The following is a 22500-nucleotide window of genomic DNA, read 5'->3' as shown; positions in this document are numbered from 1 at the left end:
GTGAGGGGTAAAACAGCTGCGTTCAGAGAGCTACTGCTGCTCTGTAGTTCAGTGAGGGGTAAAACAGCTGCGTTCAGAGAGCTACTGCTGCTCTGTAGTTCAGTGAGGGGTAAAACAGCTGCGTTCAGAGAGCTACTGCTGCTCTGTAGTTCAGTGAGGGGTAAAACAGCTGCGTTCAGAGAGCTACTGCTGCTCTGTAGTTCAGTGAGGGGTAAAACAGCTGCGTTCAGAGAGCTACTGCTGCTCTGTAGTTCAGTGAGGGGTAAAACAGCTGTGTTCAGAGAGCTACTGCTGCTCTGTAGTTCAGTGAGGGGTAAAACAGCTGCGTTCAGAGAGCTACTGCTGCTCTGTAGTTCAGTGAGGGGTAAAACAGCTGCGTTCAGAGAGCTACTGCTGCTCTGTAGTTCAGTGAGGGGTAAAACAGCTGCGTTCAGAGAGCTACTGCTGCTCTGTAGTTCAGTGAGGGGTAAAACAGCTGCGTTCAGAGAGCTACTGCTGCTCTGTAGTTCAGTGAGGGGTAAAACAGCTGCGTTCAGAGAGCTACTGCTGCTCTGTAGTTCAGTGAGGGGTAAAACAGCTGCGTTCAGAGAGCTACTGCTGCTCTGTAGTTCAGTGAGGGGTAAAACAGCTGTGTTCAGAGAGCTACTGCTGCTCTGTAGTTCAGTGAGGGGTAAAACAGCTGCGATCAGAGAGCTACTGCTGCTCTGTAGTTCAGTGAGGGGTAAAACAGCTGTGTTCAGAGAGCTACTGCTGCTCTGTAGTTCAGTGAGGGGTAAAACAGCTGTGTTCAGAGAGCTACTGCTGCTCTGTAGTTCAGTGAGGGGTAAAACAGCTGCGTTCAGAGAGCTACTGCTGCTCTGTAGTTCAGTGAGGGGTAAAACAGCTGTGTTCAGAGAGCTACTGCTGCTCTGTAGTTCAGTGAGGGGTAAAACAGCTGCGTTCAGAGAGCTACTGCTGCTCTGTAGTTCAGTGAGGGGTAAAACAGCTGCGTTCAGAGAGCTACTGCTGCTCTGTAGTTCAGTGAGGGGTAAAACAGCTGCGTTCAGAGAGCTACTGCTGCTCTGTAGTTCAGTGAGGGGTAAAACAGCTGCGTTCAGAGAGCTACTGCTGCTCTGTAGTTCAGTGAGGGGTAAAACAGCTGCGTTCAGAGAGCTACTGCTGCTCTGTAGTTCAGTGAGGGGTAAAACAGCTGCGTTCAGAGAGCTACTGCTGCTCTGTAGTTCAGTGAGGGGTAAAACAGCTGCGTTCAGAGAGCTACTGCTGCTCTGTAGTTCAGTGAGGGGTAAAACAGCTGCGTTCAGAGAGCTACTGCTGCTCTGTAGTTCAGTGAGGGGTAAAACAGCTGCGTTCAGAGAGCTACTGCTGCTCTGTAGTTCAGTGAGGGGTAAAACAGCTGCGTTCAGAGAGCTACTGCTGCTCTGTAGTTCAGTGAGGGCTAAAACAGCTGCGTTCAGAGAGCTACTGCTGCTCTGTAGTTCAGTGAGGGGTAAAACAGCTGCGTTCAGAGAGCTACTGCTGCTCTGTAGTTCAGTGAGGGCTAAAACAGCTGCGTTCAGAGAGCTACTGCTGCTCTGTAGTTCAGTGAGGGGTAAAACAGCTGCGTTCAGAGAGCTACTGCTGCTCTGTAGTTCAGTGAGGGGTAAAACAGCTGCGTTCAGAGAGCTACTGCTGCTCTGTAGTTCAGTGAGGGGTAAAACAGCTGCGTTCAGAGAGCTACTGCTGCTCTGTAGTTCAGTGAGGGGTAAAACAGCTGCGTTCAGAGAGCTACTGCTGCTCTGTAGTTCAGTGAGGGGTAAAACAGCTGCGTTCAGAGAGCTACTGCTGCTCTGTAGTTCAGTGAGGGGTAAAACAGCTGTGTTCAGAGAGCTACTGCTGCTCTGTAGTTCAGTGAGGGGTAAAACAGCTGCGTTCAGAGAGCTACTGCTGCTCTGTAGTTCAGTGAGGGGTAAAACAGCTGCGTTGGCCGGGAATCGAACCCGGGTCAACTGCTTGGAAGGCAGCTATGCTCACCACTATACCACCAACGCTGGAGAACATCTGGAGAAGAAAAGTCCTACAGTCCTGAAACCTGCATTCCTCACTGCACCCCCCCCCTCAAACACACTGCACTGCCTCCCTCTAGCGGCGCTTACAGGCACTACACCCACACTGCACTGCCTCCCTCTAGCGGCGCTTATAGGTACTACACCCACACTGCACTGCCTCCCTCCTGCTGTTTAACGAGGATTTTAACGCTATAAACAGGCATAAAGCTTCACACCGAGCCTATAAACACTAACGAACTCCACCTCAGACACACTCCACATTATAACTGCCCTCGCTGAACTACAAAATACCCTGGAAATGCCCAGTGTGGGCTTTCAGAGTTCAGGTCCAGATCCCTGATCCATATGAAAGAGTCTTACAGAGACAGTCGAGCAGAAAGCATCTGATTAAACCGGATTAAACCCGGATTAAACCGGATTAAACTGATTTAATGCAGCAATTCAACCAGTAGAAGCGCTAGAGACGCTCAGCGGGGGGCGCTGTGGTTCAGCCAGGCACCTCTGAGGGGAGCTCCAGCGCCGGTGTGTTGCTGAGCGTTGGTGGTATAGTGGTGAGCATAGCTGCCTTCCAAGCAGTTGACCCGGGTTCGATTCCCGGCCAACGCAGCTGTTTTACTCCAGCAGTAAAGACCAGCAGTCAGACACACGATGTAGACACTACGTGTCCAAATGTTTGTGGACACCCCTTCTACTGAATGCATTCATTCAGCTTCTTGAACCCATTGCTGACACAAAGACAGTGCAGTGTGGGTGTAGTGCCTGTAAGCGCCGCTAGAGGGAGGCAGTGCAGTGTGTTTGAGGGGGGGGTGGGCAGTGAGGAATGCAGGTTTCAGGACTGTAGGACTTTTCTTCTCCAGATGTTCTCCAGCGTTGGTGGTATAGTGGTGAGCATAGCTGCCTTCCAAGCAGTTGACCCGGGTTTGATTCCCGGCCAACGCAGCTGTTTTACCCCAGCAGTAAAGACCAGCAGTCAGACACACGATGTAGACACTACGTGTCCAAATGTTTGTGGACACCCCTTCTACTGAATGCATTCATTCAGCTTCTTGAACCCATTGCTGACACAAAGACAGTGCAGTGTGGGTGTAGTGCCTGTAAGCGCCCCTAGAGGGAGGCAGTGCAGTGTGTTTGAGGGGGGGGGGGTGGTGCAGTGAGGAATGCAGGTTTCAGGACTGTAGGACTCTTCTTCTCCAGATGCTCTCCAGCGTTGGTGGTATAGTGGTGAGCATAGCTGCCTTCCAAGCAGTTGACCCGGGTTCGATTCCCGGCCAACGCAGCTGTTTTACCCCAGCAGTAAAAACCAGCGGTCAGACACACGATGTAGACACTACGTGTCCAAAAGTTTGTGGACACCCCTTCTAAAGATTGCATTCAGCTACTTTAAGCTGCACCCATTGCTGGCACAGAGACAGTGCAGTGTGGGTGTAGTGCCTGTAAGCGCCGCTAGAGGGAGGCAGTGCAGTGTGGGTGTAGTGCCTGTAAGCGCCGCTAGAGGGAGGCAGTGCAGTGTGGGTGTAGTGCCTGTAAGCGCCTGTTGTGCCTGACTGCAGTGGACGTGAGGAAAACTCTGCGCAGAGTCAACCCACGGAAAGCTGCAGGACCAGACAATATCCCCGGCAGAGTGCTCAGAGAGTGTGCAGACCAGTTGACAGATGTTCTCACGGACATCTTCAACGTCTCCCTGGCCGGCAGAAGCCATCTCTGCCCTTCAGGACTGCTGAGTGCACTGCATGGGACATGTTTAGGGAGGCTGCAACTGAAGGCGACTCTGTTAACTTGGAGGAGTACACAGCATCAGTCACTGGCTACATCAGCAAGTGTATTGATGATGTCACTGTCTCCAAGACCATCACCACACGCCCAAACCAGAAGCCGTGGATGACTCCTCTCTCCCCTCCGTCATGGACATTTACACCACCCGCTGCATCCGCAACCAGCATTGTGGATGACTCCACCCACCCTTCACACAGACTGTTCTCCCTCCTGCCATCAGGAAGAAGGTACTGCAGCATCCGGTCCAACACGACCAGCCTCTGCAACAGCTTCTTCCCCCAAGCCATCAGACTTCTCAACTCAACTTCTGAACTGATATCTTTCTGGTACATGTACACTCTCCCTCTCTCTCTCTCTCTCTCTCTCTTTCCAACCATTTACCCCAGGAAAAAAGGGGAAGCATTTTTTGCACAAGCATTTGCACTAATTACTTTACTACCTCACTGGACTCTATTTATCGCACATTGCACAATTTGCACACTACCATCAATTATTTATTATCCTCTGTCTGTACTGTGTTGTGTTGTCTGTCCGCACTTGTTTGTTTGTGTTGCACTTGTGTCTTGTATGCACTGTCTATGTTGCACCATGGTCCGGGAGGAACGTTGTTTCGTTTCACTGTGTACTCTGTATGTAGTTGAAATGACAATAAACCCACTTGACTTGACTTGACTTGACTTGACTTAAACTACACACACATGTTCAGGGAACAGAGGTGAACTTACCTGTAACTAATATTGTTTGAGTGTTTGATCTTTATTGTTTATATCTATTATTTATATTTTGGTATTGATCTATGTTTTGCGTCTGAGTGTCTTGCTGTCCCTCAGCTGCTGAGACACTGTCAGTGTCCCCACTGTGGGACTAATACAGGATTATCTTCTCTACAGGGACTAGACAAGCTGTGTGTGCATTTGCACATCTGTGTCAGCAATGGGTGCAGCTTAAAGCAGCTGAATGCATTCAGTAGAAGGGGCGTCCACAAACATTTGGCCACGTAGTGTCTACATCGTGTGTCTGACTGCTGGTCTTTACTGCTGGGGTAAAACAGCTGCGTTGGCCGGGAATCGAACCCGGGTCAACTGCTTGGAAGGCAGCTATGCTCACCACTATACCACCAACGCTGGGGAACATCTGGAGAAGAAAAGTCCTACAGTCCTGCACCGGCCCGCACCGTGTCCACAAACTTTTGGACGTCTGATAGCTAGCTGAGGTGCGTCATCCATATCTGTAATAAACGATTATAACGTTTAGATCACCCTCAGCTCGTTTACGGAGAGTTCGTCGTTGTAACAACTACATTTCCCGTGATGCACCGGCGGCGGTCTCCTTGGTAACGGCCGGTTTGCGATTGGCGGTGGCTAGCTAGCGATTCTAAAACGCGCTGGATTCAGTTTTAGTGATTATTTAAGTGCGTTTTTAATAAGCGGCGTATTTTATGAGCCACTGCAGCAGATAACTGAGCTAAAATACACTCGAGAGTGTCACAGGTTTTACAGCAGGTTAGCCTGTTAGCCTGTTAGCTGTGTTTGTTTGTTTGTTTATTTGTTTGTTTGTTTGTTTGGGTTGGAAATGTACGGAGCTCCGCTGGACTTCTCTTTTAAACACCTCAGCTCGCTCGCAGGTGAGATGTTCATAAGTTAATATAAAATAGGTTATTAAATTCGTGTGTTTTAACAGTTGCGGCGAATCCAGGTCCAGACCGTATGGGATCCACTCCGGGATTCAGCAGAGCCGCAGGAACAAAGTCCCGGAGTGGATTCCTCCCTCCTGCTGTTTAACGAGGATTTTAACGCTATAAACAGGCATAAAGCTTCACACCGAGCCTATAAACACTAACGAACTCCACCTCAGACACACTCCACATTATAACTGCCCTCGCTGAACTACAAAATACCCTGGAAATGCCCAGTGTGGGCTTTCAGAGTTCAGGTCCAGATCCCTGATCCATATGAAAGAGTCTTACAGAGACAGTCGAGCAGAAAGCATCTGATTAAACCGGATTAAACCCGGATTAAACCGGATTAAACTGATTTAATGCAGCAATTCAACCAGTAGAAGCGCTAGAGACGCTCAGCGGGGGGCGCTGTGGTTCAGCCAGGCACCTCTGAGGGGAGCTCCAGCGCCGGGGTGTCGCTGAGCGTTGGTGGTATAGTGGTGAGCATAGCTGCCTTCCAAGCAGTTGACCCGGGTTCGATTCCCGGCCAACGCAGCTGTTTTACCCCAGCAGTAAAGACCAGCAGTCAGACACACGATGTAGACACTACGTGTCCAAATGTTTGTGGACACCCCTTCTACTGAATGCATTCATTCAGCTTCTTGAACCCATTGCTGACACAAAGACAGTGCAGTGTGGGTGTAGTGCCTGTAAGCGCCCCTAGAGGGAGGCAGTGCAGTGTGTTTGAGGGGGGGGGTGGTGCAGTGAGGAATGCAGGTTTCAGGACTGTAGGACTCTTCTTCTCCAGATGCTCTCCAGCGTTGGTGGTATAGTGGTGAGCATAGCTGCCTTCCAAGCAGTTGACCCGGGTTCGATTCCCGGCCAACGCAGCTGTTTTACCCCAGCAGTAAAAACCAGCGGTCAGACACACGATGTAGACACTACGTGTCCAAAAGTTTGTGGACACCCCTTCTAAAGATTGCATTCAGCTACTTTAAGCTGCACCCATTGCTGGCACAGAGACAGTGCAGTGTGGGTGTAGTGCCTGTAAGCGCCGCTAGAGGGAGGCAGTGCAGTGTGGGTGTAGTGCCTGTAAGCGCCGCTAGAGGGAGGCAGTGCAGTGTGGGTGTAGTGCCTGTAAGCGCCTGTTGTGCCTGACTGCAGTGGACGTGAGGAAAACTCTGCGCAGAGTCAACCCACGGAAAGCTGCAGGACCAGACAATATCCCCGGCAGAGTGCTCAGAGAGTGTGCAGACCAGTTGACAGATGTTCTCACGGACATCTTCAACGTCTCCCTGGCCGGCAGAAGCCATCTCTGCCCTTCAGGACTGCTGAGTGCACTGCATGGGACATGTTTAGGGAGGCTGCAACTGAAGGCGACTCTGTTAACTTGGAGGAGTACACAGCATCAGTCACTGGCTACATCAGCAAGTGTATTGATGATGTCACTGTCTCCAAGACCATCACCACACGCCCAAACCAGAAGCCGTGGATGACTCCTCTCTCCCCTCCGTCATGGACATTTACACCACCCGCTGCATCCGCAAAGCAACCAGCATTGTGGATGACTCCACCCTCCCTTCACACAGACTGTTCTCCCTCCTGCCATCAGGAAGAAGGTACCGCAGCATCCGGTCCAACACGACCAGACTCTGAAACAGCTTCTTCCCCCAAGCCATCAGACTCCTCAACTCCACTCAACTTCTGAACTGATATCTTTCTGGTACATGCTCTCTCTCTCTCTTTCCAACCATTTACCCCAGGAAAAAAGGGGAAGCATTTTTTGCACAAGCATTTGCACTAATTACTTAACTACCTCACTGGACTCTATTGATTACACATTGCACAATTTGCACACTACCATCAATTATTTATTATCCTCTGTCTGTACTGTGTTGTGTTGTCTGTCCGCACTTGTTTGTTTGTGTTGCACTTGTGTCTTGTATGCACTGTTTATGTTGCACCATGGTCCTGAAGGAACGTTGTTTCGTTTCACTGTGTACTCTGTATGTAGTTGAAATGACAATAAACCCACTTGACTTGACTTGACTTGACTTGACTTAAACTACACACACATGTTCAGGGAACAGAGGTGAACTTACCTGTAACTAATATTGTTTGAGTGTTTGATCTTTATTGTTTATATCTATTATTTATATTTTGGTATTGATCTATGTTTTGCGTCTGAGTGTCTTGCTGTCTCTCAGCTGCTGAGACACTGTCAGTGTCCCCACTGTGGGACTAATACAGGATTATCTTCTCTACAGGGACTAGACAAGCTGTGTGTGCATTTGCACATCTGTGTCAGCAATGGGTGCAGCTTAAAGCAGCTGAATGCATTCAGTAGAAGGGGCGTCCACAAACATTTGGACACGTAGTGTCTACATCGTGTGTCTGACTGCTGGTCTTTACTGCTGGGTAAAACAGCTGCGTTGGCCGGAATCGAACCCGGGTCAACTGCTTGGAAGGCAGCTATGCTCACCACTATACCACCAACGCTGGGGAACATCTGGAGAAGAAAAGTCCTACAGTCCTGCACCGGCCCGCACCGTGTCCACAAACTTTTGGACGTCTGATAGCTAGCTGAGGTGCGTCATCCATATCTGTAATAAACGATTATAACGTTTAGATCACCCTCAGCTCGTTTACGGAGAGTTCGTCGTTGTAACAACTACATTTCCCGTGATGCACCGGCGGCGGTCTCCTTGGTAACGGCCGGTTTGCGATTGGCGGTGGCTAGCTAGCGATTCTAAAACGCGCTGGATTCAGTTTTAGTGATTATTTAAGTGCGTTTTTAATAAGCGGCGTATTTTATGAGCCACTGCAGCAGATAACTGAGCTAAAATACACTCGAGAGTGTCACAGGTTTTACAGCAGGTTAGCCTGTTAGCCTGTTAGCTGTGTTTGTTTGTTTGTTTATTTGTTTGTTTGTTTGTTTGGGTTGGAAATGTACGGAGCTCCGCTGGACTTCTCTTTTAAACACCTCAGCTCGCTCGCAGGTGAGATGTTCATAAGTTAATATAAAATAGGTTATTAAATTCGTGTGTTTTAACAGTTGCGGCGAATCCAGGTCCAGACCGTATGGGATCCACTCCGGGATTCAGCAGAGCCGCAGGAACAAAGTCCGGAGTGGATTCCTCCCTCCTGCTGTTTAACGAGGATTTTAACGCTATAAACAGGCATAAAGCTTCACACCGAGCCTATAAACACTAACGAACTCCACCTCAGACACACTCCACATTATAACTGCCCTCGCTGAACTACAAAATACCCTGGAAAAAAATGCCCAGTGTGGGCTTTCAGAGTTCAGGTCCAGATCCCTGATCCATATGAAAGAGTCTTACAGAGACAGTCGAGCAGAAAGCATCTGATTAAACCGGATTAAACCCGGATTAAACCGGATTAAACTGATTTAATGCAGCAATTCAACCAGTAGAAGCGCTAGAGACGCTCAGCGGGGGGCGCTGTGGTTCAGCCAGGCACCTCTGAGGGGAGCTCCAGCGCCGGGGTGTCGCTGAGCGTTGGTGGTATAGTGGTGAGCATAGCTGCCTTCCAAGCAGTTGACCCGGGTTCGATTCCCGGCCAACGCAGCTGTTTTACCCCAGCAGTAAAGACCAGCAGTCAGACACACGATGTAGACACTACGTGTCCAAAAGTTTGTGGACACCCCTTCTAAAGATTGCATTCAGCTACTTTAAGCTGCACCCATTGCTGGCACAGAGACAGTGCAGTGTGGGTGTAGTGCCTGTAAGCGCCGCTAGAGGGAGGCAGTGCAGTGTGGGTGTAGTGCCTGTAAGCGCCGCTAGAGGGAGGCAGTGCAGTGTGGGTGTAGTGCCTGTAAGCGCCTGTTGTGCCTGACTGCAGTGGACGTGAGGAAAACTCTGCGCAGAGTCAACCCACGGAAAGCTGCAGGACCAGACAATATCCCCGGCAGAGTGCTCAGAGAGTGTGCAGACCAGTTGACAGATGTTCTCACGGACATCTTCAACGTCTCCCTGGCCGGCAGAAGCCATCTCTGCCCTTCAGGACTGCTGAGTGCACTGCATGGGACATGTTTAGGGAGGCTGCAACTGAAGGCGACTCTGTTAACTTGGAGGAGTACACAGCATCAGTCACTGGCTACATCAGCAAGTGTATTGATGATGTCACTGTCTCCAAGACCATCACCACACGCCCAAACCAGAAGCCGTGGATGACTCCTCTCTCCCCTCCGTCATGGACATTTACACCACCCGCTGCATCCGCAAAGCAACCAGCATTGTGGATGACTCCACCCTCCCTTCACACAGACTGTTCTCCCTCCTGCCATCAGGAAGAAGGTACCGCAGCATCCGGTCCAACACGACCAGACTCTGCAACAGCTTCTTCCCCCAAGCCATCAGACTCCTCAACTCCACTCAACTTCTGAACTGATATCTTTCTGGTACATGCTCTCTCTCTCTCTTTCCAACCATTTACCCCAGGAAAAAAGGGGAAGCATTTTTGCACAAGCATTTGCACTAATTACTTAACTACCTCACTGGACTCTATTGATTACACATTGCACAATTTGCACACTACCATCAATTATTTATTATCCTCTGTCTGTACTGTGTTGTGTTGTCTGTCCGCACTTGTTTGTTTGTGTTGCACTTGTGTCTTGTATGCACTGTTTATGTTGCACCATGGTCCTGAAGGAACGTTGTTTCGTTTCACTGTGTACTCTGTATGTAGTTGAAATGACAATAAACCCACTTGACTTGACTTGACTTGACTTGACTTAAACTACACACACATGTTCAGGGAACAGAGGTGAACTACCTGTAACTAATATTGTTTGAGTGTTTGATCTTTATTGTTTATATCTATTATTTATATTTTGGTATTGATCTATGTTTTGCGTCTGAGTGTCTTGCTGTCTCTCAGCTGCTGAGACACTGTCAGTGTCCCCACTGTGGGACTAATACAGGATTATCTTCTCTACAGGGACTAGACAAGCTGTGTGTGCATTTGCACATCTGTGTCAGCAATGGGTGCAGCTTAAAGCAGCTGAATGCATTCAGTAGAAGGGGCGTCCACAAACATTTGGACACGTAGTGTCTACATCGTGTGTCTGACTGCTGGTCTTTACTGCTGGGGTAAAACAGCTGCGTTGGCCGGGAATCGAACCCGGGTCAACTGCTTGGAAGGCAGCTATGCTCACCACTATACCACCAACGCTGGGGAACATCTGGAGAAGAAAAGTCCTACAGTCCTGCACCGGCCCGCACCGTGTCCACAAACTTTTGGACGTCTGATAGCTAGCTGAGGTGCGTCATCCATATCTGTAATAAACGATTATAACGTTTAGATCACCCTCAGCTCGTTTACGGAGAGTTCGTCGTTGTAACAACTACATTTCCCGTGATGCACCGGCGGCGGTCTCCTTGGTAACGGCCGGTTTGCGATTGGCGGTGGCTAGCTAGCGATTCTAAAACGCGCTGGATTCAGTTTTAGTGATTATTTAAGTGCGTTTTTAATAAGCGGCGTATTTTATGAGCCACTGCAGCAGATAACTGAGCTAAAATACACTCGAGAGTGTCACAGGTTTTACAGCAGGTTAGCCTGTTAGCCTGTTAGCTGTGTTTGTTTGTTTGTTTATTTGTTTGTTTGTTTGTTTGGGTTGGAATGTACGGAGCTCCGCTGGACTTCTCTTTTAAACACCTCAGCTCGCTCGCAGGTGAGATGTTCATAAGTTAATATAAAATAGGTTATTAAATTCGTGTGTTTTAACAGTTGCGGCGAATCCAGGTCCAGACCGTATGGGATCCACTCCGGGATTCAGCAGAGCCGCAGGAACAAAGTCCCGGAGTGGATTCCTCCCTCCTGCTGTTTAACGAGGATTTTAACGCTATAAACAGGCATAAAGCTTCACACCGAGCCTATAAACACTAACGAACTCCACCTCAGACACACTCCACATTATAACTGCCCTCGCTGAACTACAAAATACCCTGGAAATGCCCAGTGTGGGCTTTCAGAGTTCAGGTCCAGATCCCTGATCCATATGAAAGAGTCTTACAGAGACAGTCGAGCAGAAAGCATCTGATTAAACCGGATTAAACCCGGATTAAACCGGATTAAACTGATTTAATGCAGCAATTCAACCAGTAGAAGCGCTAGAGACGCTCAGCGGGGGGCGCTGTGGTTCAGCCAGGCACCTCTGAGGGGAGCTCCAGCGCCGGGGTGTCGCTGAGCGTTGGTGGTATAGTGGTGAGCATAGCTGCCTTCCAAGCAGTTGACCCGGGTTCGATTCCCGGCCAACGCAGCTGTTTTACCCCAGCAGTAAAGACCAGCAGTCAGACACACGATGTAGACACTACGTGTCCAAAAGTTTGTGGACACCCCTTCTAAAGATTGCATTCAGCTACTTTAAGCTGCACCCATTGCTGGCACAGAGACAGTGCAGTGTGGGTGTAGTGCCTGTAAGCGCCGCTAGAGGGAGGCAGTGCAGTGTGGGTGTAGTGCCTGTAAGCGCCGCTAGAGGGAGGCAGTGCAGTGTGGGTGTAGTGCCTGTAAGCGCCTGTTGTGCCTGACTGCAGTGGACGTGAGGAAAACTCTGCGCAGAGTCAACCCACGGAAAGCTGCAGGACCAGACAATATCCCCGGCAGAGTGCTCAGAGAGTGTGCAGACCAGTTGACAGATGTTCTCACGGACATCTTCAACGTCTCCCTGGCCGGCAGAAGCCATCTCTGCCCTTCAGGACTGCTGAGTGCACTGCATGGGACATGTTTAGGGAGGCTGCAACTGAAGGCGACTCTGTTAACTTGGAGGAGTACACAGCATCAGTCACTGGCTACATCAGCAAGTGTATTGATGATGTCACTGTCTCCAAGACCATCACCACACGCCCAAACCAGAAGCCGTGGATGACTCCTCTCTCCCCTCCGTCATGGACATTTACACCACCCGCTGCATCCGCAAAGCAACCAGCATTGTGGATGACTCCACCCTCCCTTCACACAGACTGTTCTCCCTCCTGCCATCAGGAAGAAGGTACCGCAGCATCCGGTCCAACACGACCAGACTCTGCAACAGCTTCTTCCCCCAAGCCATCAGACTCCTCAACTCCACTCAACTTCTGAACTGATATCTTTCTGGTACATGCTCTCTCTCTCTCTTTCCAACCATTTACCCCAGGAAAAAAGGGGAAGCATTTTTTGCACAAGCATTTGCACTAATTACTTAACTACCTCACTGGACTCTATTGATTACACATTGCACAATTTGCACACTACCATCAATTATTTATTATCCTCTGTCTGTACTGTGTTGTGTTGTCTGTCCGCACTTGTTTGTTTGTGTTGCACTTGTGTCTTGTATGCACTGTTTATGTTGCACCATGGTCCTGAAGGAACGTTGTTTCGTTTCACTGTGTACTCTGTATGTAGTTGAAATGACAATAAACCCACTTGACTTGACTTGACTTGACTTGACTTAAACTACACACACATGTTCAGGGAACAGAGGTGAACTTACCTGTAACTAATATTGTTTGAGTGTTTGATCTTTATTGTTTATATCTATTATTTATATTTTGGTATTGATCTATGTTTTGCGTCTGAGTGTCTTGCTGTCTCTCAGCTGCTGAGACACTGTCAGTGTCCCCACTGTGGGACTAATACAGGATTATCTTCTCTACAGGGACTAGACAAGCTGTGTGTGCATTTGCACATCTGTGTCAGCAATGGGTGCAGCTTAAAGCAGCTGAATGCATTCAGTAGAAGGGGCGTCCACAAACATTTGGACACGTAGTGTCTACATCGTGTGTCTGACTGCTGGTCTTTACTGCTGGGGTAAAACAGCTGCGTTGGCCGGGAATCGAACCCGGGTCAACTGCTTGGAAGGCAGCTATGCTCACCACTATACCACCAACGCTGGGGAACATCTGGAGAAGAAAAGTCCTACAGTCCTGCACCGGCCCGCACCGTGTCCACAAACTTTTGGACGTCTGATAGCTAGCTGAGGTGCGTCATCCATATCTGTAATAAACGATTATAACGTTTAGATCACCCTCAGCTCGTTTACGGAGAGTTCGTCGTTGTAACAACTACATTTCCCGTGATGCACCGGCGGCGGTCTCCTTGGTAACGGCCGGTTTGCGATTGGCGGTGGCTAGCTAGCGATTCTAAAACGCGCTGGATTCAGTTTTAGTGATTATTTAAGTGCGTTTTTAATAAGCGGCGTATTTTATGAGCCACTGCAGCAGATAACTGAGCTAAAATACACTCGAGAGTGTCACAGGTTTTACAGCAGGTTAGCCTGTTAGCCTGTTAGCTGTGTTTGTTTGTTTGTTTATTTGTTTGTTTGTTTGTTTGGGTTGGAAATGTACGGAGCTCGCTGGACTTCTCTTTTAAACACCTCAGCTCGCTCGCAGGTGAGATGTTCATAAGTTAATATAAAATAGGTTATTAAATTCGTGTGTTTTAACAGTTGCGGCGAATCCAGGTCCAGACCGTATGGGATCCACTCCGGATTCAGCAGAGCCGCAGGAACAAAGTCCCGGAGTGGATTCCTCCCTCCTGCTGTTTAACGAGGATTTTAACGCTATAAACAGGCATAAAGCTTCACACCGAGCCTATAAACACTAACGAACTCCACCTCAGACACACTCCACATTATAACTGCCCTCGCTGAACTACAAAATACCCTGGAAATGCCCAGTGTGGGCTTTCAGAGTTCAGGTCCAGATCCCTGATCCATATGAAAGAGTCTTACAGAGACAGTCGAGCAGAAAGCATCTGATTAAACCGGATTAAACCCGGATTAAACCGGATTAAACTGATTTAATGCAGCAATTCAACCAGTAGAAGCGCTAGAGACGCTCAGCGGGGGCGCTGTGGTTCAGCCAGGCACCTCTGAGGGGAGCTCCAGCGCCGGGGTGTCGCTGAGCGTTGGTGGTATAGTGGTGAGCATAGCTGCCTTCCAAGCAGTTGACCCGGGTTCGATTCCCGGCCAACGCAGCTGTTTTACCCCAGCAGTAAAGACCAGCAGTCAGACACACGATGTAGACACTACGTGTCCAAAAGTTTGTGGACACCCCTTCTAAAGATTGCATTCAGCTACTTTAAGCTGCACCCATTGCTGACACAGAGACAGTGCAGTGTGGGTGTAGTGCCTGTAAGCGCCGCTAGAGGGAGGCAGTGCAGTGTGGGTGTAGTGCCTGTAAGCGCCGCTAGAGGGAGGCAGTGCAGTGTGGGTGTAGTGCCTGTAAGCGCCGCTAGAGGGAGGCAGTGCAGTGTGGGTGTAGTGCTGTAAGCGCCGCTAGAGGGAGGCAGTGCAGTGTGGGTGTAGTGCCTGTAAGCGCCGCTAGAGGGAGGCAGTGCAGTGTGGGTGTAGTGCCTGTAAGCGCCGCTAGAGGGAGGCAGTGCAGTGTGGGTGTAGTGCCTGTAAGCGCCGCTAGAGGGAGGCAGTGCAGTGTGGGTGTAGTGCCTGTAAGCGCCGCTAGAGGGAGGCAGTGCAGTGTGGGTGTAGTACCTGTAAGCGCCGCTAGAGGGAGGCAGTGCAGTGTGGGTGTAGTGCCTGTAAGCGCCGCTAGAGGGAGGCAGTGCAGTGTGTTTGAGGGGGGGGCAGTGAGGAATGTGTGTGTGTAGTTTAAGTGTGTGTAGTTTAAGTGTGTGTGTGTAGTTTAAGTGTGTGTGTGTGTGGATATAAAAAAAGGACTGTAGAGAAGAAGTACTGCCAATAGAATAGGACCCTCTGGAGCAGATCATCATCATGACCCTATTGGCTCCATGCTGCCTAATAATGCCAGGCGTGGGCTAGAGGGGTATAAAGCCCCCCAGCATTGAGCTGGGGTCTCTGGAGTGAGGGTGGTGGAACTCCAGGCGAACCTGCAAACCTGACTGTGAACCTGACTGTGCCTCCCTCTAGCGGCGCTTACAGGCACTACACCCACACTGCACTGCCTCCCTCTAGCGGCGCTTACAGGCACTACACCCACACTGCACTGCCTCCCTCTAGCGGCGCTTACAGGCACTACACCCACACTGCACTGTCTCTGTGCCAGCAATGGGTGCAGCTTAAAGTAGCTGAATGCAATCTTTAGAAGGGGTGTCCACAAACATTTGGACACGTAGTGTCTACATCGTGTGTCTGACTGCTGGTCTTTGCTACTGGGGTAAAACAGCTGCGTTGGCCGGGAATCGAACCCGGGTCAACTGCTTGGAAGGCAGCTATGCTCACCACTATACCACCAACGCTGGAGAACATCTGGAGAAGAAAAGTCCTACAGTCCTGAAACCTGCATTCCTCACTGCACCCCCCCCTCAAACACACTGCACTGCCTCCCTCTAGCGGCGCTTACAGGCACTACACCCACACTGCACTGCCTCCCTCTAGCGGCGCTTACAGGCACTACACCCACACTGCACTGCCTCCCTCTAGCGGCGCTTACAGGCACTACACCCACACTGCACTGTCTCTGTGCCAGCAATGGGTGCAGCTTAAAGTAGCTGAATGCAATCTTTAGAAGGGGTGTCCACAAACATTTGGACACGTAGTGTCTACATCGTGTGTCTGACTGCTGGTCTTTGCTACTGGGGTAAAACAGCTGCGTTGGCCGGGAATCGAACCCGGGTCAACTGCTTGGAAGGCAGCTATGCTCACCACTATACCACCAACGCTGGAGAACATCTGGAGAAGAAAAGTCCTACAGTCCTGAAACCTGCATTCCTCACTGCACCCCCCCCTCAAACACACTGCACTGCCTCCCTCTAGCGGCGCTTACAGGCACTACACCCACACTGCACTGCCTCCCTCTAGCGGCGCTTACAGGCACTACACCCACACTGCACTGTCTTTGTGTCAGCAATGGGTTCAAGAAGCTGAATGAATGCATTCAGTAGAAGGGGTGTCCACAAACATTTGGACACGTAGTGTCTACATCGTGTGTCTGACTGCTGGTCTTTACTGCTGGAGTAAAACAGCTGCGTTGGCCGGGAATCGAACCCGGGTCAACTGCTTGGAAGGCAGCTATGCTCACCACTATACCACCAACGCTCAGCGACACCCCGGCGCTGGAGCTCCCCTCAGAGGTGCCTGGCTGAACCACAGCGCCCCCCGCTGAGCGTCTCTAGCGCTTCTACTGGTTGAATTGCTGCATTAAATCAGTTTAATCCGGTTTAATCCGGGTTTAATCCGGTTTAATCAGATGCTTTCTGCTCGACTGTCTCTGTAAGACTCTTTCATATGGATCAGGGATCTGGACCTGAACTCTGAAAGCCCACACTGGGCATTTCCAGGGTATTTTGTAGTTCAGCGAGGGCAGTTATAATGTGGAGTGTGTCTGAGGTGGAGTTCGTTAGTGTTTATAGGCTCGGTGTGAAGCTTTATGCCTGTTTATAGCGTTAAAATCCTCATTAAACAGCAGGAGGGAGGCAGTGCAGTGTGGGTGTAGTACCTGTAAGCGCCGCTAGAGGGAGGCAGTGCAGTGTGGGTGTAGTGCCTGTAAGCGCCGCTAGAGGGAGGCAGTGCAGTGTGTTTGAGGGGGGGGGGTGGGCAGTGAGGAATGCAGGTTTCAGGACTGTAGGACTTTTCTTCTCCAGATGTTCTCCAGCGTTGGTGGTATAGTGGTGAGCATAGCTGCCTTCCAAGCAGTTGACCCGGGTTCGATTCCCGGCCAACGCAGCTGTTTTACCCCTCACTGAACTACAGAGCAGCAGTAGCTCTCTGAACGCAGCTGTTTTACCCCTCACTGAACTACAGAGCAGCAGTAGCTCTCTGAACGCAGCTGTTTTACCCCTCACTGAACTACAGAGCAGCAGTAGCTCTCTGAACGCAGCTGTTTTACCCCTCACTGAACTACAGAGCAGCAGTAGCTCTCTGAACACAGCTGTTTTACCCCTCACTGAACTACAGAGCAGCAGTAGCTCTCTGAACACAGCTGTTTTACCCCTCACTGAACTACAGAGCAGCAGTAGCTCTCTGAACGCAGCTGTTTTACCCCTCACTGAACTACAGAGCAGCAGTAGCTCTCTGAACGCAGCTGTTTTACCCCTCACTGAACTACAGAGCAGCAGTAGCTCTCTGAACACAGCTGTTTTACCCCTCACTGAACTACAGAGCAGCAGTAGCTCTCTGAACGCAGCTGTTTTACCCCTCACTGAACTACAGAGCAGCAGTAGCTCTCTGAACGCAGCTGTTTTACCTCTCACTGAACTACAGAGCAGCAGTAGCTCTCTGAACGCAGCTGTTTTACCCCTCACTGAACTACAGAGCAGCAGTAGCTCTCTGAACGCAGCTGTTTTACCCCTCACTGAACTACAGAGCAGCAGTAGCTCTCTGAACGCAGCTGTTTTAGCCCTCACTGAACTACAGAGCAGCAGTAGCTCTCTGAACGCAGCTGTTTTAGCCCTCACTGAACTACAGAGCAGCAGTAGCTCTCTGAACGCAGCTGTTTTACCCCTCACTGAACTACAGAGCAGCAGTAGCTCTCTGAACGCAGCTGTTTTACCCCTCACTGAACTACAGAGCAGCAGTAGCTCTCTGAACGCAGCTGTTTTACCCCTCACTGAACTACAGAGCAGCAGTAGCTCTCTGAACGCAGCTGTTTTACCCCTCACTGAACTACAGAGCAGCAGTAGCTCTCTGAACGCAGCTGTTTTACCCCTCACTGAACTACAGAGCAGCAGTAGCTCTCTGAACGCAGCTGTTTTACCTCCAACAAGCCACAGATTACTCTGCAGTGCCGGGTGTCTCAGACTGTCTGTTCTGTTATTTATGGGATTCTGGTTCTGCTACTCTGCCAGATGTGGCGTCGGAGGAGCCGAACACATCCGTGCGTCCAATCAGGCGGAATCCGGACAGGAAGTTCAGCAGCAGGTCCCTCCGGCTCAACAACAACATCATCACTGACCTGCAGGGCCTGACCGCCATGCTGTCCACTCTCCTCACCATACCCCAGCGCCTCGCCTGGCTCGACCTGTCCTTCAACTACATCACACACATTCACCCGGTACACACCTGCACCATGCCCCAGTCCCACCAAGCCCCGCCCATTCAGCCTACTGCAGTGTAGCCCCACCCATTCAGCCTACAACATTTTGGCCCCGCCCATTCAGCCTACAGCAGTTCAGCCCCGCCCATTCAGCCTACAGCAGTGTAGCCCCACCCATTCAGCCTACATCAGTACTTACACTGAAGCCTCTTTTTCTATCTCTCTCTCAGGTCGTCACGGAGCTTTCGGAGTTGCGGGTGTTGTATCTCCATGGTAACAGTGTGTGCAAGCTGTCGGAGGTGGATAAGCTGGGGTCGCTGCCGTACCTGCACACCATCACTCTGCACGGCAACACCCTGGAGAGAGAGCAGGGCTACAGGTACAGGCCAAAGGGCCAGGGGTCAACCAGCAGGTCATCAGGGTCCACTTCAGGCGGTCCTGATGGTCTGGACCACGGAGTCTGGTCAGTCTTTCATAAAAGCATGTATGTCATCCTCATGTTCCATTATCCTTTGTACCTGTGTTGCCAGGGGATACGTGATCTCCGCCCTTCCTCACCTGAAGATGATGGACTTCAGCGCCGTCACTAAACAGGAGAGAGTCCTGGCCTCCATCTGGCACCGGGGTGGGAGGAGCCGCAGAGTCACCGAACACAGAACAGAGGGCTGAGACGTCTCCATGGAAACCAGTCTGAGCACGGGATTGGCATCTGTGTATCATACAGTAAAGTTTACAGCACATTCTCCGGTTCCCATAGCAACATTGCCTGCCAGTCTTTCCAGCTGTGATGGAGCACAGTATTGTAGCAGATCAGCTGCAGCTTCCAAACATGGTGGAGGTAGTTTCACACACTGCTGCTGGAACTACGACCCTTGCTGTTCTGCTCTGTTGCGTAAAATAAATGGACAGTGTTTGACCAAAAAAAAACACACCTCTCTCTACACACACACACACACACACACACACCTCTCTATATACACACCTATCTATACACACACACACCTCTCTATATACACACACACACCTCTCTCTATACACACACACCTCTCTATATACACACACACCTCTCTATATACACACACACCTCTCTATATACACACACACCTCTCTATATACACACACCTCTCTATACACACACCTATCTATACACACACACACCTCTCTCTATACACACACACCTCTCTATACACACACCTATCTATACACACACACACCTCTCTATACACACACACCTCTCTCTATACACACACACCTCTCTATACACACACACACCTCTCTCTATACACACACACCTCTCTATACACACACCTATCTATACACACACACACCTCTCTATACACACACACCTCTCTCTATACACACACACCTCTCTATATACACACACCTTTCTCTATACACACACACCTCTCTATATACACACACCTCTCTATACACACACACACACCTCTCTATACACACACCTATCTATACAAACACACACCTCTCTATATACATACACACCTCTCTCTATACACACACACACCTCTCTATACACACACCTATCTATACACACACACACCTCTCTATATACACACAAACCTCTCTCTATACACACACAAACCTCTCTATATACACACACTTCTCTATACACACACAAACCTCTCTCTATACACACACAAACCTCTCTATATACACACACCTCTCTATATACACACAAACCTCTCTCTATACACACACAAACCTCTCTATATACACACACTTCTCTATACACACACACACACTAACACCTCTCTATACACACACCTATCTATACACACACACACCTCTCTATATACACACACACACACACACACACACCTCTCTATACACACACCTATCTATACACACACACACCTCTCTATATACACACACCTCTTTATATATACACACACACACACACCTCTCTATACACACACCTATCTATACACACACACACCTCTATACACACACACATCTCTATACACACACACACACACCTCTCTGTATACACACACCTCTCTATACACACACCTCTCTATACACACACCTCTCTCTATACACACACACCTCTCTATACACACACACACACCTCTCTATACACACACACCTCTCTATACACACCTCTCCAATATTCTGTCTCACTGTGTGTGTGTACTCCACAGACTCTATGCTATGCTTTTCTCTCAAAATGTGATTTTAAATATATTTACTACTTTAAGATCTTACTCATTTATTTATTATTATACTTATTATTTTAATATTATTTATTTTGTATCTAAAATATTTTATATAATTTAATATGTAGTCAATTCTGTACATCTTTACACTTGTAAAGAGAGTTATAGCCATCAAGAGCATTATAGAGCATTACAGTTTAAGGAACATATGAGAGAATTATAGAACAACATAGGACTTTACAGAGCATTTTTAAACATTATAGAGCATCATAGAACTTTATAGAGCATCATAGAACTTTATAGCGCATTATAGAGCTTTGTAGAACTTTATAGAGCATTATAGAGCTTTATAGAACTTTATAGAGCATTATAGAGCTTTATAGAACTTTATAGAGCATTATAGAGCTTTGTAGAACTTTATAGAGCTTTATAGAACTTTATAGAGAATTATAGAGCTTTATAGAACTTTATAGAACTGTATAGAGCATTATAGAGCTTTGTAGAACTTTATAGAGCTTTATAGAACTTTATAGAGCATTATAGAGCTTTATAGAACTTTATAGAGCATTATAGAACTTTGTAGAACTTTATAGAGCATTATAGAACTTTGTAGAACTTTATAGAGCTTTATAGAGCATTATAGAGCTTTATAGAACTTTATAGAGCATTATAGAGCTTTGTAGAACTTTATAGAGCTTTATAGAACTTTATAGAGCCTTATAGAACTTTATAGAACTTTATAGAGCATTATAGAGCTTTGTAGAACTTTATAGAGCATTATAGAGCTTTATAGAACTTTATAGAGCATTATAGAGCTTTGTAGAACTTTATAGAGCTTTATAGAACTTTATAGAGAATTATAGAGCTTTATAGAACTTTATAGAACTGTATAGAGCATTATAGAGCTTTGTAGAACTTTATAGAGCTTTATAGAGCATTATAGAGCATTATAGAGCTTTATAGAACTTTATAGAGCATTATAGAACTTTGTAGAACTTTATAGAGCATTATAGAACTTTGTAGAACTTTATAGAGCTTTATAGAGCATTATAGAGCTTTATAGAACTTTATAGAGCATTATAGAGCTTTGTAGAACTTTATAGAGCTTTATAGAACTTTATAGAGCCTTATAGAACTTTATAGAACTTTATAGAGCATTATAGAGCTTTGTAGAACTTTATAGAGCATTATAGAGCTTTATAGAACTTTATAGAGCATTATAGAGCTTTGTAGAACTTTATAGAGCTTTATAGAACTTTATAGAGAATTATAGAGCTTTATAGAACTTTATAGAACTGTATAGAGCATTATAGAGCTTTGTAGAACTTTATAGAGCTTTATAGAACTTTATAGAGCATTATAGAGCTTTATAGAACTTTATAGAGCATTATAGAGCTTTATAGAACTTTATAGAGCATTATAGAACTTTGTAGAACTTTATAGAGCATTATAGAACTTTGTAGAACTTTATAGAGCTTTATAGAGCATTATAGAGCTTTATAGAACTTTATAGAGCATTATAGAGCTTTGTAGAACTTTATAGAGCTTTATAGAACTTTATAGAGCCTTATAGAACTTTATAGAACTTTATAGAGCATTATAGAGCTTTGTAGAACTTTATAGAGCTTTATAGAACTTTATAGAGCTTTATAGAACTTTATAGAGCATTATAGAGCTTTATAGAACTTTATAGAGCATTATAGAGCTTTATAGAACTTTATAGAGCTTTATAGAACTTTATAGAGCATTATAGAGCTTTATAGAGCTTTATAGAACTGTATAGAGCTTTATAGAACTGTATAGAGCATTATAGAACTTTATAGAGCTTTATAGAACTTTATAGAGCTTTATAGAACTTTATAGAGCATTATAGAGCTTTGTAGAACTTTATAGAG

General features: G+C 47.9%; 1 protein-coding gene and 16 non-coding genes across 17 annotated transcripts; 10 read left to right on the top strand and 7 right to left on the bottom strand.

Moving 5' to 3' along the window:
• Positions 1 to 1955: 1955 nt before the first annotated feature.
• trnag-ucc (transfer RNA glycine (anticodon UCC)) lies at positions 1956 to 2027 on the bottom strand. The gene has a single exon. It is a non-coding gene; the product is annotated as a tRNA-Gly (tRNA).
• Positions 2028 to 2579: 552 nt separating this feature from the next.
• On the top strand, positions 2580 to 2651 carry trnag-ucc (transfer RNA glycine (anticodon UCC)). The gene has a single exon. It is a non-coding gene; the product is annotated as a tRNA-Gly (tRNA).
• Positions 2652 to 2912: 261 nt separating this feature from the next.
• trnag-ucc (transfer RNA glycine (anticodon UCC)) lies at positions 2913 to 2984 on the top strand. Its single transcript has one exon. It is a non-coding gene; the product is annotated as a tRNA-Gly (tRNA).
• Positions 2985 to 3249: 265 nt separating this feature from the next.
• On the top strand, positions 3250 to 3321 carry trnag-ucc (transfer RNA glycine (anticodon UCC)). The gene has a single exon. It is a non-coding gene; the product is annotated as a tRNA-Gly (tRNA).
• Positions 3322 to 4870: 1549 nt separating this feature from the next.
• Positions 4871 to 4942, bottom strand: trnag-ucc (transfer RNA glycine (anticodon UCC)). Its single transcript has one exon. It is a non-coding gene; the product is annotated as a tRNA-Gly (tRNA).
• Positions 4943 to 5958: 1016 nt separating this feature from the next.
• On the top strand, positions 5959 to 6030 carry trnag-ucc (transfer RNA glycine (anticodon UCC)). The gene has a single exon. It is a non-coding gene; the product is annotated as a tRNA-Gly (tRNA).
• Positions 6031 to 6293: 263 nt separating this feature from the next.
• On the top strand, positions 6294 to 6365 carry trnag-ucc (transfer RNA glycine (anticodon UCC)). The gene has a single exon. It is a non-coding gene; the product is annotated as a tRNA-Gly (tRNA).
• Positions 6366 to 8993: 2628 nt separating this feature from the next.
• Positions 8994 to 9065, top strand: trnag-ucc (transfer RNA glycine (anticodon UCC)). Its single transcript has one exon. It is a non-coding gene; the product is annotated as a tRNA-Gly (tRNA).
• Positions 9066 to 10602: 1537 nt separating this feature from the next.
• On the bottom strand, positions 10603 to 10674 carry trnag-ucc (transfer RNA glycine (anticodon UCC)). The gene has a single exon. It is a non-coding gene; the product is annotated as a tRNA-Gly (tRNA).
• A 447-nt stretch (positions 10675 to 11121) lies between these two features.
• On the top strand, positions 11122 to 19530 carry lrrc51 (leucine rich repeat containing 51). The gene is made up of 6 exons (XM_072672121.1): positions 11122 to 11173; positions 13928 to 14051; positions 15368 to 15509; positions 18144 to 18449; positions 18662 to 18810; positions 18962 to 19530. The coding sequence occupies exons 1-6, from the start codon at positions 11122 to 11124 to the stop codon at positions 19098 to 19100; spliced, it is 912 nt and encodes a 303-aa protein (XP_072528222.1). The 3' UTR covers positions 19101 to 19530.
• Positions 11690 to 11761, top strand: trnag-ucc (transfer RNA glycine (anticodon UCC)). Its single transcript has one exon. It is a non-coding gene; the product is annotated as a tRNA-Gly (tRNA).
• trnag-ucc (transfer RNA glycine (anticodon UCC)) lies at positions 13301 to 13372 on the bottom strand. The gene has a single exon. It is a non-coding gene; the product is annotated as a tRNA-Gly (tRNA).
• trnag-ucc (transfer RNA glycine (anticodon UCC)) lies at positions 14386 to 14457 on the top strand. The gene has a single exon. It is a non-coding gene; the product is annotated as a tRNA-Gly (tRNA).
• trnag-ucc (transfer RNA glycine (anticodon UCC)) lies at positions 15625 to 15696 on the bottom strand. Its single transcript has one exon. It is a non-coding gene; the product is annotated as a tRNA-Gly (tRNA).
• On the bottom strand, positions 16048 to 16119 carry trnag-ucc (transfer RNA glycine (anticodon UCC)). Its single transcript has one exon. It is a non-coding gene; the product is annotated as a tRNA-Gly (tRNA).
• Positions 16424 to 16495, bottom strand: trnag-ucc (transfer RNA glycine (anticodon UCC)). The gene has a single exon. It is a non-coding gene; the product is annotated as a tRNA-Gly (tRNA).
• Positions 17051 to 17122, top strand: trnag-ucc (transfer RNA glycine (anticodon UCC)). The gene has a single exon. It is a non-coding gene; the product is annotated as a tRNA-Gly (tRNA).
• Positions 19531 to 22500: the final 2970 nt, after the last annotated feature.

This window comes from Salminus brasiliensis, unplaced genomic scaffold, assembly GCF_030463535.1.
Source record: "Salminus brasiliensis unplaced genomic scaffold, fSalBra1.hap2 scaffold_73, whole genome shotgun sequence".
Lineage (NCBI taxonomy): Eukaryota > Metazoa > Chordata > Actinopteri > Characiformes > Bryconidae > Salminus > Salminus brasiliensis.
The sequence above is the reverse complement of the archived record's forward strand: the minus strand, read 5'-3'. Positions and strand labels throughout refer to the sequence as shown.